We start from the raw sequence: 18,237 nt of genomic DNA, 5'->3' as shown, positions 1-18,237 counted from the left end.
GCTGGGAATGTCCCCTGTCCCAGACCATGAAGAGCTGCTTCCATTCAGCGGAGAGGTTACTGAGCTAGTTGGACCAGTGGTCGGATGCAACATGAGGCCAGTGCAAAAGTCCACTATGTTCACTGCAGGGATAAAGCAACAACCAGCTCTGCATCCAGAGAGAATCCTGGCAGAGTACAGTACTGGGCTCTGTGTCACCATAGCTGCTAAGGCCAGGTTTGTCTCAAACCAGCCAAGGAAGCATTACTGCACACTTGTAGGCCAGAACAAGTGAGGTGAGGCTCTTCTATCATCAGGCTCATCCAGACTTCCACTTGCCTCACTGCTTCCCCTAGGGAAACCTGCTATTTCTGTTGAATAGGAGCAAGCATCAATCCATTTTTCTGTGGATGGATATTTGTTCCAATTTAGTGTTAAAGAGCTGGCATCTCAAGGGAAAGCTCAGGACAATCAGAAAACTTATCAACTTGTGCTTTCCAGGCATGGGACAAGCAAACTGAAGACAAGGCCACCATAAAAGCTTATGGAGTCAGGTTTGCTTCCTGGCCTGACAGCAACTAGGAGACTTGCTCTTGGTGTTCCTACAGCATCTTTGCTTCTGCCATCAATTCCTCAGGAACTGAGTCTGACAGGCAATTCACAAGAGTCCCTCAGCTGCAGCTTCAAGTTTTTATCATTGTCCTAGGTTCACCCTTTGAGGTAAAGGAAAGGAAAACAACTCCATAGAGAATAGCATGCTGGCAGGTTCAACCTCTGTTTCTTTCTGCTCATCAGGAATAGGATTGCTGCATTTGCACAAAACCAAGGGAGCATTAAAAAACAAAACAAAAGCCCACTCACCAACTTTGTGGCAAGGCCTGAACAGAAGGCCTGTTCTCATATACTGTGGTGCTGTTTGGTAAATTGGGCTTAATGGTCTTTCCCTCCCCTTCTCTTAGATTATAAATGTTATTGCTTTGCTTACTTCAGTATGTGGTAAGTCAGCTACCTACTGTGTTTAGGGGGCCCTCCTGATTATTCTGCCGAGTGGGGGCCCAATGTCTGCCTGCCTCTGCACTGAAAAGGGGAGTCGACAAATTCAGGGAGGATAAAGTGATCAATGGCTGCTAGTAATTTATATTACCTCCAGAATCAGAGACCACATGCCTTCAGATAAGAGCATAAGAACATAAGAGCCTGCTGAATCCATCCAATGGCCACTCTAGTCCAGCATCCTGTTCTCACAGTGGCCTACCAGATTCCTGTGAGAAGCCCACAAGCAGGACCTGAGGGCAACAGCAACTCTGGCTACCTGCAATTCCCAGCAGCTGGCATTCAGAGACATACTACCCCTGACAAGAGAGGTAGAACATAGCCATCATAGCTAGTAGCCACCGATGGCTTTGTCCTCCATGAATTTGTCAAAGTCCTCTTTTAAAGCCATCTGGGTTGGTGGCTGTCACTGTGGGAGCAAGTTCCACAGTTTAACCATATATGCCGTGAGTGAAGAAGTACAGTACAGTTCTTTCTTTTGTCTGTCCTGAACTTGCCAACATTCAGCTTCACTGGATGTCCCCAAGATCTGGTGTTGTGTGTGTGTGAGAGAACACCCTTTCTTTATCCACCTTTTCCATGCCATGCACAGTTTTATAAACCAGGAGCAGAGAGAGTGCTGCTGCATCGTCTCCTTTGGGGCTTCCCACAGGCATCTGGTTGGCTATTGTGAGAACAGGCAGCTGGTCTAGACGAGCCTTTGGTCTGATCCAGCAGAGCTCTTAAGTTCTTATGACCTACCTCCTGGGGAAGCTGCTGGGTAGCCACATTAATAATTATTATTACTTACAAGTTTAACGATAACAGTTAATGAGCCTACCTAGGAGTTTCCTCAAGAGGTTGTGGTGCGACTCAGGAGAGGAACTAACATTTCCTGCATGCTGAAGAGATATGAAAACATTGGGCAATCCTTGCTGACTGGCTCATAATCTTATAGACACCATGCAGATGGAAAAAGGAATCTGAAGGGAAGGAAAGAGGAAAGCAAGCGGCTTGTCTTCCCCTTTCCAGGATGCTCTTCCTGAGAGGCAGTGGCCCTTGGTTCCCAGAGGTCAGAGTGTGCAGTGGTGCAGCTGAGCAATTTTAGTCTGGATTTAGGCTGCATATGCACTATACAAGCACATTCCCCATCCCCCAGTACTCCTGGGAAATGTGGTTTGTGAAGGGAGCTGGGAATCTTAGCTCTGTGAAACATAAACCACAGTTCCCAGTATTCTTGAGAGGGCACTTTAAATGCATGGTGTGTATGGTCTTGCAGGGGGACCTGCTTTTTATGCTAATGTACATGACTTCAAAATGTGGTGAGCTAACATTTGGGGCAGCTCTCCTTGTTGTAATGAGTGGGGCACTAGACATCTGCCCCAAAGCCCTGCCCAGATGCTGCCACCACCAAAAGTGTGCTTCCCTTCAGCTTTGTAGTCTTCAGAGCACACTTCTGTGGTCCAGCCATTTTCTTCACAAGTCTACTGCATCCTCTCCAGAGGGGCACTCATTCTGGATCACACCTCCCACACTGATCAAAACTGCCTGGAATCATTTATTGCAGGGATGGGAACCCTCTGCTCAGGGGCTGAAGGTGGCCCTCCAGGGTCTCTCTATCTGGCCCTCAGGATGCCTCCCAAGCCATGCTACTCACTGGGCCTGCTTCACACTCTCCTTGAGTACTTTTACCTGGCTGAAATGTGTCCTTGAAAAACTGTGATAATGCGTGTTGCTTGCCTGGAGGGAAGGGGTGGTGTATGCAGCGAGCTTCAGCTTTCGTGTGGCTGGGCTGTAGCCTTGTGTCCAAAGTTTAAGTCACAATGGTTGCCCCTCCCACATTTGGCTCTTGCCAAACACACCCCTGTGCCCCATGGAAGTTCACTCAGAAAGAAATGTGGCCCTCAGGCTGAAAAAGGTTCCCCACCTCTGAATTATCCTGTCAGAGCCATGTGAAACAAAAGCTTCCGTTCCCATTTTTGCTAACATTTTGAGGCGGGTGGCCAGGGTGGAGTGGTGGGGAGAAGACAAAGATAGAATCCTTTCCACTGTGTTTTACGTTTTGGCCAAAGATGAAAAGTGCTCCTCTGTTTTCATTACTTGCCTCAGAGGGCTTATGGTTTATGCTAGTCCCTGCAAGCAATGATCCGTTTCAGATCCAGACCGTGAGTTGTCAGTTTTTGCTATTTTATTTAGTGTGTGACAGGACTCAAATTTTCATTATGGCCCCTGCAAGGCGATGTAATGTTCTCTTAACCACTCCAGCGGGGAAAGAGGAGAGGGGAAAAATGGGTTGCCACCGAAGAGGACAGCTTTAGCTGCCTCATGTGGCAGTGGCTGCCTTTCCAGGCTGAGAGGCCCAGGGACTGTAGAGATAAAAAAAAATAGTATTTGAAAACACAGCTCACCTTGCTTTTTCACTACTGGGCAGCAGAACAGGAGATCAAGACAAAGGGCCCCTCTGGACAATCTGTTTATTGAGCATTCCTCCTGATTTGGTTGCACAAAGCTTACCTAGAGATTTGACTATGTCCAGTCTTTACTGAGCATTTGTTCTGATTTGTTTGTGGGGAGGTTAAACAATGAGTGTTCGTCTTGATCTGTTTGCATGGTGTTTACACATCTCCCAATGAATCATTCATCTCACAATTTTCATTGCATTTCCCTGTCTGTTTTTTAACTGCAAAATGTCTGTTGTGTTGTTTATTAAAACATGTATTTGGTTGCATGTATTTCAAGCATTCATATACATACTACTTTAAAAAGACATGACTTCTCCACAAAGGTGCTTGGAAACTGTTTGTTAAAGTTGCTAGTGTAGCCTTATGAGGCTTTGCCCTTGAGTGGGAAAAATATTGCGCCCGGGAAAGGGAAGTGGGAGTCAACAGACACTCAAGGAATAGTTTCGGAGAAAAAGGTTTTATTTCTACCATCCATGAACTGGTAGAAGGAGCAAGTGTGATAAGTCACAAAAAGCATGCACGAAGTTCACAGTCATGTGCACAAGCATATATACCCCTTTCCAGTTCCCTCCCCCTTTTCTCCTCCCTCAGGAGTCCTGCCCCATGAGTTCCTCTGAGCATGAACAGAAAGCTGTCTTGGGACTATTGGACTCTTCCCAGGAAAGGGGGAATGAGAAGCCGAGGGGGTGGGTCGAGGAGCCCTGGTGGTTCAGCATGTCCAAGATGTTGCAACCGAATGAGATAAGATTCATTTCCCAGGCCTGCTATGAACAGAGCCTATTCATTAGCCTTTAAAAGTAACATTTTGCCTATGCACAGCATCTTGTAATAGAGCAGAGGAGAGCAGAGAAAAGCTGCTTTGGATTTTTAGAAGACAAAAGGAATTCTGGACAGTTTTGAGGCCTGGGGTGATTATTGAAGGCGGGGGTGATTTCAGACAGGATTTGGGTATTCTGTCCCTTCATTAGGAGATGTTAGGAGACCCCTATTCCCCCCATAGAACTACCATTTCCAGATTTCCCCAGGAAGAGGGATTGACTGTTAAACCACTCTTAAGAACTGTAGCTTGTGTTCTTATTTGAAGGTGTATCGTCTTAGATCCTTAAGGAAAAGCCCCTGCAAAAGCCTCACTGCTGGGTGCGGGAGACTCAAAAAGGGGGAGCCATTTCAGAGCTTCATGTCCCCCTCTGCATTGTATGGGCGGCCCTGGGGCGTTTTGCCTCAAGTGCCAAAATGGCTGCCCCTGGACCCCTCGAAAAATGGAGACTAGATTGTTTCCACGATGGAAACCGATAAACTGAGGTATCCAGCCTTCTGAGGTGCATCTGATTCAGCTTCCTTCCCAAATGCTCTTTATTGCAGAGCTATAAAGGAGTGAAAAAAAACTATTTCATTGGTTGCCTGGGTGTAACTTTCCCAAGACACCTCTTAGTTCTTCTACTGCTTAGTTCTTCTTCTACATTTTTTGCCTGGTTGGTGTTTGATTTCTGTGGAAAGAGGGAGAAGGGATACTGTGCTGAGCCATTCAACCCTTTTATCATATTCAAGGCATCTTCAGCTTGTCGCCAAAATAAATAAAACAACAGCAAAGCTCTTTGTTTAATTTCTGCAGAATTCCCAGCTAAGAGAAGTGACAAGGTGGGTTGTTTTTTTTAAAGCCAGCTGCAAATCTGGTTTTGGCCTGTTGAACTAATAAATATGTGAAGAAAGAGAAGCGGGGTGGGGGTGGTGATAGAGATTGTATGAGCTCCTCTTCATAGGGAGAAAATGAAATTGAAATTCTAAGGTCTCACGACAGATCCCTAGATTTCACTTGGAATTCAAGCTGTTCTGTGCAAGAATTTTGCACGAATAGAAATTTATTTAAATGTCTATTTAAAATACATTGATAAAAGGTGATTGATAATAAAATAACAATAATTTATAATAAAAAGACTAGGTCTTCAAGGATGGCGTTATAGCCACCTTAGTTCTACTCAAAGTAGACACATTGAAATTAATGAGCCTATTATTCATAGGGAAAAGGTGAGGTATAAATACCACTTCAGTGGGTCTACTCTGAGTAGGAACAGCATTGTCTATAACCTATGGATACCTGATTATTTTTTCTCATAAAAATACACGATTGTGAATAGTAGCAAATAGATGACAAATGTATTTTCTTCATTAATAACATATACATTTATGTAAATGATCAAACATATTATATACCCAAAAAATTTTGGGTCAAATTACACTAACTTGTTAAGCCCCTCTCCCAATCTCCTTAACACAGCACCCTATTACTAACATCATCACAAAACGTATAAACATTAATAGAAACATCCAATAGAATCCATCCAGATCCTTCCAGATTTCATGGGGCAGCCTCTCATGATCACATGTGCCAAGCGGATAAGACTGCCTGGAAAGACTACAGACATTTTTGTCCCATATGTGTGCATCCAGAAGGCACAATTTCATGCTTCTCATTACCTCACTATATGCCAGAGATTCACATGACATGGATTTGAACGGCTACTGCAGAGGAGATGGAAGTGTCTTCGCCAGAAGGACCAGGCCTGCCTTTACAAGACAAGCTGGAGGATTTACAAATAAACTTAATTACCCTGTCAAAAGTTTTTTTTTGCCTCCAGTTCTGTCCATAACAATTGCATGTCTCTTCCCTCTCCTGGCTTTTTCCTATAACAGTAGATATTAAATTCAGTTTTACTTATGGCTATAAAAACTACTTTCTTTGAAATTATTTCTTCCGGCCCTGCTAAAAATAGACCTCATAATACAAGAAGATTCCACTCTCTCTGTAATTACACCTTGGCTTTCCAACTGTCCTTTCCAGTTTATCTTATCAGTTTTTCATAGATCCAGCCTTGATTGAATTACAACAATAGAGGGGAGGCTTGGTTTTCTGTGTTACACCTCCCCATTCTAATTTGCTTGCTTTTAATGTAATTAGGTATTTATCATTGAGGCCAGTGATATACCTTAAAAATGGAATATCTTATTTTTTACATCCTTTAGATGTCTTCATTGTAGGTGCAGCTCTTGTGTACATCTCCCTTCGTTTTTCATGGAGTCTCTTCTCTTCCATTCATGGACTCAAGTGTGTTTTGTTCTTCAGTTCTGCAAACAAATGATAAGCTGCAGTATCTGGTTGTTTTATCTTGAGAATCAGATAGTTTGCATCTATCTTATTTTTGCCTTAAATATCTGGTTCCATCCAGCAATACTAGGTTCCAGTGGGAAAATCCTGCTAATTCCAGCTCACACAGAGTTCACTGGGGGCACCTCCTAAATGTTAATATTTTGCAGGATGGATTCAAGCGCATGCCAGGAAATTTAGGTTTGCGTTATTAAAGTGGATTCAAGTGCTCTGTTGCCCTAGCAGAAGCAATCCACTTAAAAAACAAACAAACATTATTTGCAGTTAGGAAAGTGATGGAGAAATGCCTTGGAAAGTGTGGAATGACTGACTGACTGAATAACACAATGTATGAACACCCTGCAAGCAAATCAGGATAAATGTAGGGTGAGTGCTCATTGTAATATATATATGCAAATCAGAACAAATGCTCGTAAAGGCAGGGCATAATCTTACCTCTGCATAAGCTTTGTGCAATCAAATCAGGATGGATGCTCAAGAAATAGATTGTCTGAACTGCAGGAGAATGGGTGCACAGTGGTACCTTGGTTTACGAACTTAATCCGTTCCGGAAGTCCATTCTTAAACCAAAGCGTTCTTAAACCAAGGCATGCTTTTCCATAGCAGCAGGGGACTCAATTTACAAATGGAACACACTCAACAGGAAGTGAAACATGTTCTTATTCCAAGGCAAAGTTCACAAACCAAAACACCTATTTCCAGGTTTGAAGCGTTCTTAATCTAAGTTGTTCATAAACTAAGCTGTTCTTAAACCAAGGTACCACTGTATTAAAGAAAAAATAACTCTTCCCCAAGCTGGCATCAGCACCCAACATCCTTAAATGCTCCAGGACTCTGGGAATTTCCACCACTGGTGCTGGCTCAGGCTCCTTCTGTTGGGAAGCTGGATTTGGAAGCTGCCTCCTATTTCAATTTCCACAGTACCTCTGGGCAACAAGTCAGAGCATAGGAAGAAATTAAAGTGACAGGCAGTTCCGGGTTTTCTGGTGCAGATCATACTGCTGCCGTCTACTGCTGCCACCACCTTAATAAGCCTGCTGGGAGGGGCCCATTGATGTAGGAGGGACCCCAGGAGAGAATACTTTGCCAAAGTTGTCCTTCAAACCTGCAGTTGGTCTTAACTCTTTCTCTCCCTGTCTCACAAGGTTGTCAAGCTACAAGTTGCTCTGAGGTTTGAATTCCTCAGAGTAAAAGCAGGCTGTAAATATAAAATATTCCATTGTTAGAATTAGTAATTGTCAACCTTTTCTGATCTGGGACCAGCCTTTAGTCCAAACATGCACTGAGGATGCCTCTGCTGTTGCAGCTTTTTAGATCAGTACTGGGTCCCGATCCACCAGCTGAAGATCATACGTTTGCTTATTTTATCCCATTTCTGTATTAGTCACTTTTCAGGTCCAGTCCCTCACAAAATGATGCATAGAGAGAAATAGAACAGCAGAAGCTCAGGGACACTACGAGGCACTGAGCAGATTTAGTCAAATAGATGCATAACAGATACAGTGGTACCTTGGGTTAAGAACTTAATTCGTTCTGGAGGTCCGTTCTTAACCTGAAACTGTTCTTAACCTGAGGTACCACTTTAGCTAATGGGGCTCCCGCTGCTGCCACGCAATTTCTGTTCTCATCCTGAAGCAAAGTTCTTAACCCGAGGTACTATTTCTGGGTTAGCGGAGTCTGTAACCTGAAGCGTCTGTAACCCGAGGTACCACTGTACTGGATTTGATGACCAAAATTTTCTTAAGCAAAGGCAATATTAAAAAGGATAAGTTTTAATACCTGTTTAAATGCCAGAGCTGAAGGAGCCAAATGAATTTTAACTGGAAATGAGTTCTACAACCCTGTGACTACCACCAATAAGGCCTGTATTGTGGGCTCACCAAGCTAATCAATTTAACCTTAGAGCATGTAAGCTGGACCTCAGATGCAGATCTTGACCATCGGACAGGGTAATATGGGTGCAAACAGTTTTATAGGTAGTCCTGTCCCAAAATGTTTAGGGTCTGAGAGGTTAGTACCAGCACTTTTAAATGGTCTGGTAGCCAAGGCAAGTGGTGCAAAAGTGGTGTCACATGTTTGTGTATGTCATCAACATATTGATGACAGTGCAACCCAAAGCTATGAATGACATCCCCTCCCCAAACATGGATGAGAAAATGCAATGGAAGCAGCAGCATTGTACCTATAATAGTGTACTTGAGGGAATGTCTGCCCAAATTCTCTTAGAAAGTTTACCCTGTTCCAGACAAAGAAATGTCATGTAGATATATGGATGAACATCTTCCTTAAAAAGAGCAGACAGTTTGAAGTATGTAAAGCAGAGGTTATCCACCTTTCTGCTGAAGCAGTTTACAATTTTAGAGGACTAAAACAAATGATATAACATTTAAAGTTAGGGGAGGGGCAGTCTAGCAGCAGACCCTGATGTTGTCTGTGGCTGGCTGCCTCCCTCCCCTCAGAGCATATGGTGTCTGTGGACCCTGTGGGGGAGGAGGGGACAGTCTGGCTGGAGCAGGTCAGATGGTGTCTGAGTTGTAGACCCATAAGATCTGGAGGGCCCAGCGTTGGCTATCCCTGATTCAGTCCCCTAATAAACAGTTGACGACAGCACCTGCAGGCAGTGGCGTAGCGTGGATTGTCAGCACCCGGGGCAAGGCAAGTAATTTGCAACCACTAACCCGTGGATTTGCGCCCCCTAACCCTAACCCCCAGATGTTGCGCCCGGTGCGGCCGGCCCCCCCTGCACCCCCCACGCTACGCCACTGTCTGCAGGTTTTCACTTCTTTTTATGTGACCCTCCAAAACCAAATCATGCACAACCCAATTGGTTTTATGTGGGAATTTTTTACCATTAAGAACAGCATGTGTAATATAAGAATGCTTCAGCAGAATCACAAAACTGATCTGCAAATAGTGCAACAACCCCAGCTAGCCTCAAACTGGCGTTGCCAGCGCGGCATATTGAGAAATTGATTTTTAATCCAAACCATTTTATTACACACGTTTCCGAGAAGATGCATTGCGACATAATTAGCCGTTGTGGACTGGGAGGAAATGGACTCTAGTTCTGGAAATCGTATCCCACAGGACATGTGTGAGCCTTTAAGGTGAAACCAGACTCTGCTGTATTTATTAGCTATGCGGCTCTTACATGAAAAAAAGAGAGGAACGCCCCGACACGTGTCTGCCTCCTTCACAAGACGGCCATCCACCCGCTCCCACCCCCGCGTAACGCTCCGCCGCCCTCTCCAACGATCTGAAGCATCTCAAGCCAATCAGAACGGGAAGAGCTTGCCAACCAATAGCGTACGAGGCGGAGAAGCTCCTGCCGGCCGCTGTGGTAAACAATAACGAGAGGGAGCTCGTGCCTGAGCGATAGTCCTGGTGCGCCAATCAGTCGGAGAGTAGCCACGCATACCGGTCCAATAGTGGGAGGGGAGGCGGGAAGAGGGGGAGAGGCGCGCGCCAAAACTAGGCAGCGGCGGCGACGCGCGCGTTCTCTCTTCCTCTCGAGGGGAACATCAACCGCTGGGAGGGGGCGTGGCCTGCGAGGGGGAGGGTGTGCGAGCCAGGCGGGGCCCACGCGCGGAGGCGGGGCCGGACCGAAGGAGGCGGGGCCGGCTGGAGCAGGAGCTGCTGCTGTCGCAGTAAGAGCCGAGCTGCGGAGGGGGCAGCAGTAAGTGCAGTCCAAGGCTGGCCAGCAGCGCTGTTTGGATCTCCAGGAAAGATGCGAACTGGCAGCCGCTTCGGCAGGGCTGTAATTGCGTTTGATGAGCCTGGTGCAGTTAGGAGGAGGGAGGTACAGAACCTGTAATTCTCGGATGGGAAGCGCGAGAGAGGCCCGCTGCCTCTGGGGAGCTCGCCTGGCAGCAGCCTTATTTAGTGGGCACTTAGACCCATTGGCAGCGAGAAGCGAGCAAAGGCAGAAGCAGCCTTTTCTCTCCGCTTTCCCAACATCTGTGCCCAGACAATAGCAAGACCAGAAGGGAGGCAGCGATTTCAGAGACTTCAGTGCCTGAAGGATCGAGAGAGAGTCTGGGGCTGGGAGCTCAGGCAACCAACTGTCCGCCCAGCCCAATAATGAAATGCACAATTTCCCTCCCACCCTCTAGCTTTCTCAAACCGAAGTGTGGATCTCCGATTAGAGCTGTGGATCTCTAGTGTATTCTCTCGAGGCTTTTTTTTTTAAAAGAGACAGTTGCTTCCATCCAATGAACAAGGAAGAAAAAGTTGTGAATCGTTTCTTCTCTGGGGAGGAGGAGAAGGAAGGAGGAGCCACGAAAGTCGGGATGCAGTTTGCCAGATGGTCATAAAAAGAGAAGAAAGCAAGCAAACAGCTACCCGACGACGTTTATTTTAAAAAAGAAATTACTCTGCATTAGGTGCATTTGCTTGCAAGCTAAGAAGGAGATTCCCACGAAGTCTTACCTAGAGACAAGCAAGAGGGATATTAGCGATACAGTAGTTTGATTCCCCCCTTTTTCTTTTATTCCCTCCGCCCCATCCAAACCCCTCCTCTGGCCTTGTAGATCCTCCCCTTTTCTTTTTTTCTTTTTGGAGGGAGGAGGAGGAGATGAACGTTCGGCTTTTCCCTAAACAGCCGGCCGATTATTGCCAGAAGAACCCGATCTGGGAAGCCTCGAGGATGCGGCTTGCAACAGACGAAAGCTGATGGTGAGTCCGTCCGGGAAAAGAGCGAGCGAGAGAGGCCGGGCTGAAGTGGATGGAGAGAGGAGAAGGACGGAGGGGGGCTTGCAGACAACGCCGCGCTTGGGACCAGCCGAACGCGCCCCCCGTGCGCAACAGCTCCCTTGTGCAGAGCGCGCCAAGCTCCCGCTCCTTTCCCTGCAGAAATGCTGCATCATGAACCCATCACCCATCCGGATCTGCCCCTGAACCAGACAGAGAACAGCACCCCTGGTGCTTAATAGCAGCAGCAGTAAGCAAGGAGGGAGCAAGGCGTGGACGAAGTAAAGGGAAAGAAAAAGAAAGATCCGCCAGGTACCCCTCCCTTTCTGTCTGGCCAGGGCTGCCTCCATCTGCTGTCTCAGGACCCCCAAGGAGGCAGCGATGCCTCGGCCGTAGCCTTCGTGCCAGAAGGGGGAACTCCTCTTACAAGCGTGTGCGCGAAGAGGCGGCAGGAGGGCAGGCAGGAAGAGGAGGCTGCTTATCTCTCCCTGCGTGTCTCTCCGCTGAGCATCTCGTCAAGCAACTCCTCAACTTCTTGCCCGGCTGGAAGAGCAACCCGGAGCAGCTGCTGCAACTTCTCCTAGGGACAAGGGCTGCAAAGCAGAGTGGGACGGTGGCAAAGAAGCGCGCCCGGGTGGGTCCCTCTCTGTCTCTGTTCCTGGAGTGTCTAGTCTAGACTGAGACACGTGTCCTTTCTCGAAGAAAGCCAATTTTTAACTCTAGCTCGGGAGAAGCGCGCGTTTTCACACTTCTGCACCACCACCCTTTATTATAATTATTATTTTTACAACCGGGATTTTTATTTTTATTTTTTAAGTCTCTGGATGGATCCACTCAACGGAGCAGGGCGCGCATTTTTATTAAGCATATAGCTCTCTCCTCTCCTCTGAGACAGCTGATCCCAACCACCCGCCCTTTGATCCCGCCCGGCAGGTTGCTCGGGTCGCCTGTCTGACGCCCCGCTGGGGTTGCTGCTGCCGTCGCCGCCGCCGCCCTCGCAGCCTCCTCGCGCCGGGTCCGGTAGCTTCGATCCGGGGTGGCTTCGCCGCCGCTGGTGCCGGGCCTTGCGGAGCGCCCATGCTGCTGCTGCGGAAGCTGCCGGGCATGCCGGGCTGGCCGCCGTCGGCGCTGGGTCTGCGGCTGCCGCAGAAGTTCCTCTTCCTGCTCTTCCTCTCGGGCCTGCTCACGCTCTGCTTCGGGGCCCTCTTCCTGCTGCCGGACTCTTCCCGCTTCAAGCGCCTCTTCTTGCCCCGCCGAGGGGGCGCCGGTGACGCGGGCGGGGACTTGGACGGGCTCCGCAGCCTCACGTCGCCGCCGCCACCGCCGCCCGGGGCCGACCCTGGCCGCCGCCATGCCGCCCCCAGCCCGCCCAACGCCGCCGCCGCCCTGCCGCCGCCTCGTCGCCTCAGGGACCCCAAACTCCCCCCCGTGCAGGCGGCGGCGGTGATGGAAGCCGCCGCCGCCACTTCCTCCCGCCGAGAGCGCCTCAACCCGCTCCACCGCCAGGTGCCGCCCGGGGAGAAGAAGGCGGCGGGAGCAGGAAGCGGCACCGGCAGCGCGGCCCCGCTCCGGCAGACGAGAGCCCCGTTCCGCTTCGACTACGAGGTCTTCCGCCGCAGCCTCCGCCACCCGGTGCTGGGAAGGAGGAAAGGCGGCACCGAGGACCCCGAGAACCGAGTCCGGCGCCTGAAGCTCAAGGAGGTGAGTGAGGAGGCGCTTCTCCATCTCCCCCTCTGCACACACAAACACACGCTTTCTCTTGGCATCTTTTTCCTCCCATGGCTTTCCTCAGGTTTTGCCGCCTTCTGAATTAAATTTCTGTTCACTACTTCATTAATTAAGATGCTATCAATGGGAACGGTTCTTTTAGCAGAGTGCCTGAGAAATGACAGGTCCCTGCCCCAAAGAGCCTAAGTGCTCTAAATCAGGTATCTTCAACCTTTATCATGGTGGTACTGCTCCCCTTGTGACCCCCCTTGGACCTGGCAGTGACCCACCAGTTGAAGACCAGTGCTGTAAAATGTGTGATAGATGAGGGTAGTCAATATGGTGCTGTAAAATTACAACTCCCATCATCCCTGACCATTGGTCATGCTGGCTGAGGCTGATGGGAATTGAAGTCCTCCACACCTTGAGAGCACCATGTTGGCTACCCTTGCCATAGACAGGGATGAAACAATTCCTTTGGTGTGGAAGCTCTGCTTTTGAATCCTGTATAGTTGATGTCAGAAATGGCTTTCTGACTATGTTCAGAGGTATGGTTTTCCATCAGGGCTGCACCTTTTGCACACTGGAAATAGGTTGCAGGGCTGAACCCTGGCTCAAATACATTCCACCCCTTTGGTTACCTCTCCACAGCTCCCCTCATATCTTTTGAGTGCATTCAGAATTAATCTGGAATTGTTACTACTGTATTAAGTTGCTCTGTCTTCACAAGTGTTTACATGGATTAGAGTTCCTCACTTTGCCTCATAAGCATGTGTTGAAAGGGTGGGAACAACAGACTGGCTTGAGACTGCAGTCTTAAATCCACTTATCTGGGGAGTAAGTAAGCCCCATTAAAACTTGGAGGGATGTGTGTAAAGCATATTGTGCTGTAAAGCATATAACTTGGAACAACTTCAGATGTGACTTTAACAGGTAATGCGCTGCAGACCTGTGTTGTGTCTGTTGGTCTGCTAATGCCATCATCTTTGAAGTGGGGACACACATTGGTTTTTCAACCATGAAGATGTATGCTGAAAAGCTGGGGATCTCTGAAGCTCTGTGCAGTGTGTTTCTGTGATGTACGTGATTTAAAACATGTTGAAGACTACAGGTTCTATAGAGTGTGTGCAACATGGGGTTGTAATGCATAGCTGTTAAAATTGTGAAGTGTCTTGCAAAAGGCATGTTGAGTGATAAGTAAGCATCTGCATCATATCTTGAGTATTGTGCTTTTCTCATCATCATCATCCCCTTCCTTGGGTTATGCCTTTCACCCCATTGCCTCTTTAGGCTTCTGTTAACTGCCCATTAATATTCCTTTTGTCCACTCACCTTTTCCATGTTCCCAATTCCTTTCTTTCATTCAGCATTTCTTGACTGCCTTATTCCTCTCACACACTACCCTTCATTCCTCCCCCCTCATGTTTCCACTTAACCACTCTTTCTCTTTTTCTGACTTACCTTCCATTTTTGCTCTCAATGGCTTTTTCAGTTACTCTTCCATGCCTTCTCAATTTGTCTCTTCTTAATGCTCCCTTTTAGCTGCTCCTATGCATGTTTACTCACAAGTAAGCCCCACCACTCTGGGATTTTCTCCCTGTAACCCTGCATAAGAGTTTAGCCCTGCAGTACCAGCCCTTATGCATGCTTAGAAGTAAGTGCCACAATATTTAATAAAGCTTACACCTCAGTAAGTGTGTTTAGGATACTGTACAAACTTAATTACTTTCTTCACTTCCCCTTATCTCCCCCTGCTCCCAGCATTCATTACCCCAGTGTTTTCCATTACACATTCTTTTTCATGATACAGTATTATATATACATAATATTAAACACACAACCTCAAATTTTTGCAACCTCAAGCCAAACCTTTTTACAATAATATATTTTGTTTCTAGGAATTGACTACAGTAGTGTACATATTGTTTGTGTTGTATACGTATGATAAAGAATGCAGATGTTGCATAATAATAAGTATATTGTTGAAGCTGAGTGATGTGTAAGCACTAGAAGTGTGGCATATAAAGAATAAATAAATATAATTCCCATATGTTACACAATGCAATGTGTATCATATGTGAGCGTGGTACATAAAAATGCACTCTAATATTTTGCTTTTTGTTTTCCTACCCTCATTTCAAAACTTCATGCACCATATTAATACACAATATGAACTAATCCCTTCTCACCTTTAGTTAGTGAGCCCCCTCAACGTTGCTGCTCATTTTTGTATTTTTTCTTACAGTGTCACCTGTCAATTCTTTGTTATCTCATGCTGTCTTGTGTACAAATAACAGTTTTTCATGTAATATAGTAGAGCTTATGGTGAACACATGTCTTTTTTAATTCTGTTATTTGTTTCTGGTGAAAGAGGCTTTTGAAACTCAACAAAAGCCTGCTAAACCTATTTAACCAGAAATTAGCATGACAGAAGCAGTTAAAATAGAGATACTTGCCCAGTATATATATTGTCAGACTTTTTGAAAAGTTATCTGGATACAGCTGTTAGCTAGTCTGTTATATTGGTTTGGTCCTCCTTCAGTTCATGTTTCACCAGGATCCCTGTGTGTGTTTCACCAACATTCCCCTATTATTCTTAATTGTATTGCATTTTTTCTACTAATCATTCTGGCTTTCCAAATACCATTCCTGTGGTTTTGTCCATCCCTGCTTCTGCCACCCATCTACTTATACTTCCTTCTCTTCAATACCGGATTGAGATTCCTTTTCTGGAGCTAACTTAGCACTCAGCCCTTTGAAAGCACATGTTCCCTTCACCTCTCCTCTTTGCTTTCCCATAGAGCATATATGAAGGAATTCTAATAAGCTGGTAGCAGGACACAATAAGATCAAACTGAGTAAAGAGACTCTCTGGTTGGGTCTTCGGGGAAAAACACTGTAGAAATTGAAATGGCTCTTGGGAAATGGTGGAAGTTTGGTCAATTGAGATGCATGAAACCAAAACTTGATGAAGTGTTTGAAATAGATAGGGTGAAGAGGCCCAGAAGGTCATCCCAAGTCCAAAGTGAACCTTTTGCCTAACGATTAGATTACATCAGCCTCTCTAAGACCTGTTTCAACCTTTTCAGACCTTGGACTCATCATTAACCACAGCTTGCCACATGGGACCCATTCCTGTATTTCATTTTGTTTTTGACTGCACGTCTTTCTACCATTACCCCTTTCTCTTCTTGCTTTCTCGTAACAAAAATAATGCTGCTGGTATGACTCACATTAGGTAGGAGATCAGTGGACTTCCACTCCTCAGCTAGCGTGCAGAGGGCTGGGATGAACTGTTTGCACCTCTGCCAAAGGCAAGACACACAGCTGTAGTGCACATGTAGGAAAAGTCAGAAATGTCTTGCTAGCTCCTTTGAACTGGAGCGGGGGACACACCTGGCCCTGAACTTGACCATTGGTGAGAACCTGTATTTGTGGCAAAACCCATTTTCTCAAAAGGAAATTTCATTTTGGCACATGTCCACCCACCAAGGTGCATGCCATTTCTGGTCAAAGCAACCCTCAATTCCCAGTGTTATAGGCAACAGAACAGACATAGATAAAAGCCCGTGGGAAGCACTTGTGTTTGACCCAGTGCGGCCTCTCTCACTTTGTACAGTATGTTGGCACCCAGCATTTGATGAGACACAAGGAGAATAATAGACCAGATTCTACCATGTGTCTGTGTTGGACTCCGAACAATCTCGCTTGTCACGGTGGGTTTCACACGTGTAACTGAGGACAGAGATTTGGCCCAGTGCCAGCATTGCATGCATAAAGGACTGGCTAGCAGCTTTGCAAAAGGGTGACCTAGTTAACCAACAAGCTATAGATTCAGTGCAGCACTTGGGATCCTTTGGCTCCGCTGGCTTGGAGCAAACCTGAGGTTGGCAACAGATGCTAATTCATAAAGCACAGAGATGAAATGGTGCGAGCATTAATTCTCTGGATCAGTTCCTCCATCAAACATCTTTGAACAGGGAGGAAAGTCTAAATGTAGTAGAACAAAATCCAGGGTGACAAATCATGGTCGCAACACACCTTTTTATTTATTTTTTAAAAATATACAATATAAAATATTATTTCTGATTCTGAGCTTTTCGATCAAGTCTTGCAGAGAAAGCAGTGCACTAACAATAAAATTCTAATTTCTCTGCCAGGCAACCAGACAAAATGCACCCGGGGTGCTCGTTTTTCCTTACAGTCCCAGGCATAGTTGAGATTAGCTCTGCCTGCCTGTTGGACTGTTGTTAGCAGCAGGGAATTGAGAGAGGACTGCTGCCCCCCTCCCTGCCGCCTGGGTTTCTTTGACACTTGGGAGTTAAGGCTTCTCATTTGTTTCTTGCTGCATTGCAAGCTTCTGAGGCCTAGAGCATGCTGGTACAAGAGTTTCTCTTAACCACAGTAGCATTGCTTTATACAAGGCAGCACATACAAACCGGCTGAATAAATGAGTAAAGCACCTCTAAGTTAGTGGCACTTGAATCATGAAACCAAGGCTACATGTGAATTTTCCCTAAGCATGCACCTCTAGCAATCTCTAATGTACAATCATGTCCAACATGATTATTTCTCCATAAATTAAGAGTAATCTATGCAAGGCTGCAAAAGTGCGTCACCTGATTCAGAAGAGCTGGCATCTCTGCATCTGTGATTACTTGGCACCTAACGTTGAAGGGCCTACATTGCTGTCTGTTAAGAGGTAGCTTTGAAAGCAGTGTTAATGAAGAAATGGATCCCCACCCCCACCCCCGTTCTTTCCAAGTAGCTCATTTTTATTCCGTTTCTCCCTTTTGTTAGTACATTTTGTTGCAGAAAACCTGTAGCTGATGTATATTCAGTACAGCCTTAACACAGGCTTGAAAACTGGAGATGCTTCTGGGGCGTTTGCATGTGGCCATTTCTTGAAGGGAAAAGGCAGCCTGGGTTTCTTTTGCGGATGGGTGCAGAATGTGAATCCTGCTTGTAGAAAGTGTTGCATCTCTTTTTCCCACCAGAAAAAAAGAAAGGAAGTAGGGGCTAGTTGTGTTTTCTTTTCAAGTTATTGTAGCATAGGAGCAGATCAGAAGTAAGCTTGGTTGTACAGGTGTGACTCGCTGAGTACAGGTCTAAAGTTGATGTCTTCCCTGCCCCAGATCCAGGCAAATTCATCTGGATAGCCCCCCAGGATTGGAAGCTATAGCTCCCCCTGTGGCCTCACAAAGA

General features: G+C 46.5%; 1 protein-coding gene and 1 long non-coding RNA gene across 2 annotated transcripts in view; both read left to right on the top strand.

Moving 5' to 3' along the window:
• LOC308592566 overlaps positions 1 to 18,237 on the top strand; it is a 280,852-nt gene that overhangs the window by 100,767 nt on the left and 161,848 nt on the right. The window lies entirely within an intron of this gene.
• Positions 10,262 to 18,237, top strand: part of MAN1C1 (mannosidase alpha class 1C member 1) — a 129,782-nt gene continuing 121,806 nt past the window's right edge. Inside the window, exon 1 of the mRNA XM_081204068.1 lies at positions 10,262 to 13,026. Within this exon, the coding sequence (XP_081060194.1) occupies positions 12,403 to 13,026 (624 nt within the window). The 5' untranslated portion in view covers positions 10,262 to 12,402. The remainder of the gene's footprint in view (positions 13,027 to 18,237) is intronic.

Source organism: Podarcis bocagei (assembly GCF_964188305.1).
Source record: "Podarcis bocagei genome assembly, chromosome: 7".
Lineage (NCBI taxonomy): Eukaryota > Metazoa > Chordata > Lepidosauria > Squamata > Lacertidae > Podarcis > Podarcis bocagei.
The sequence above is the reverse complement of the archived record's forward strand: the minus strand, read 5'-3'. Positions and strand labels throughout refer to the sequence as shown.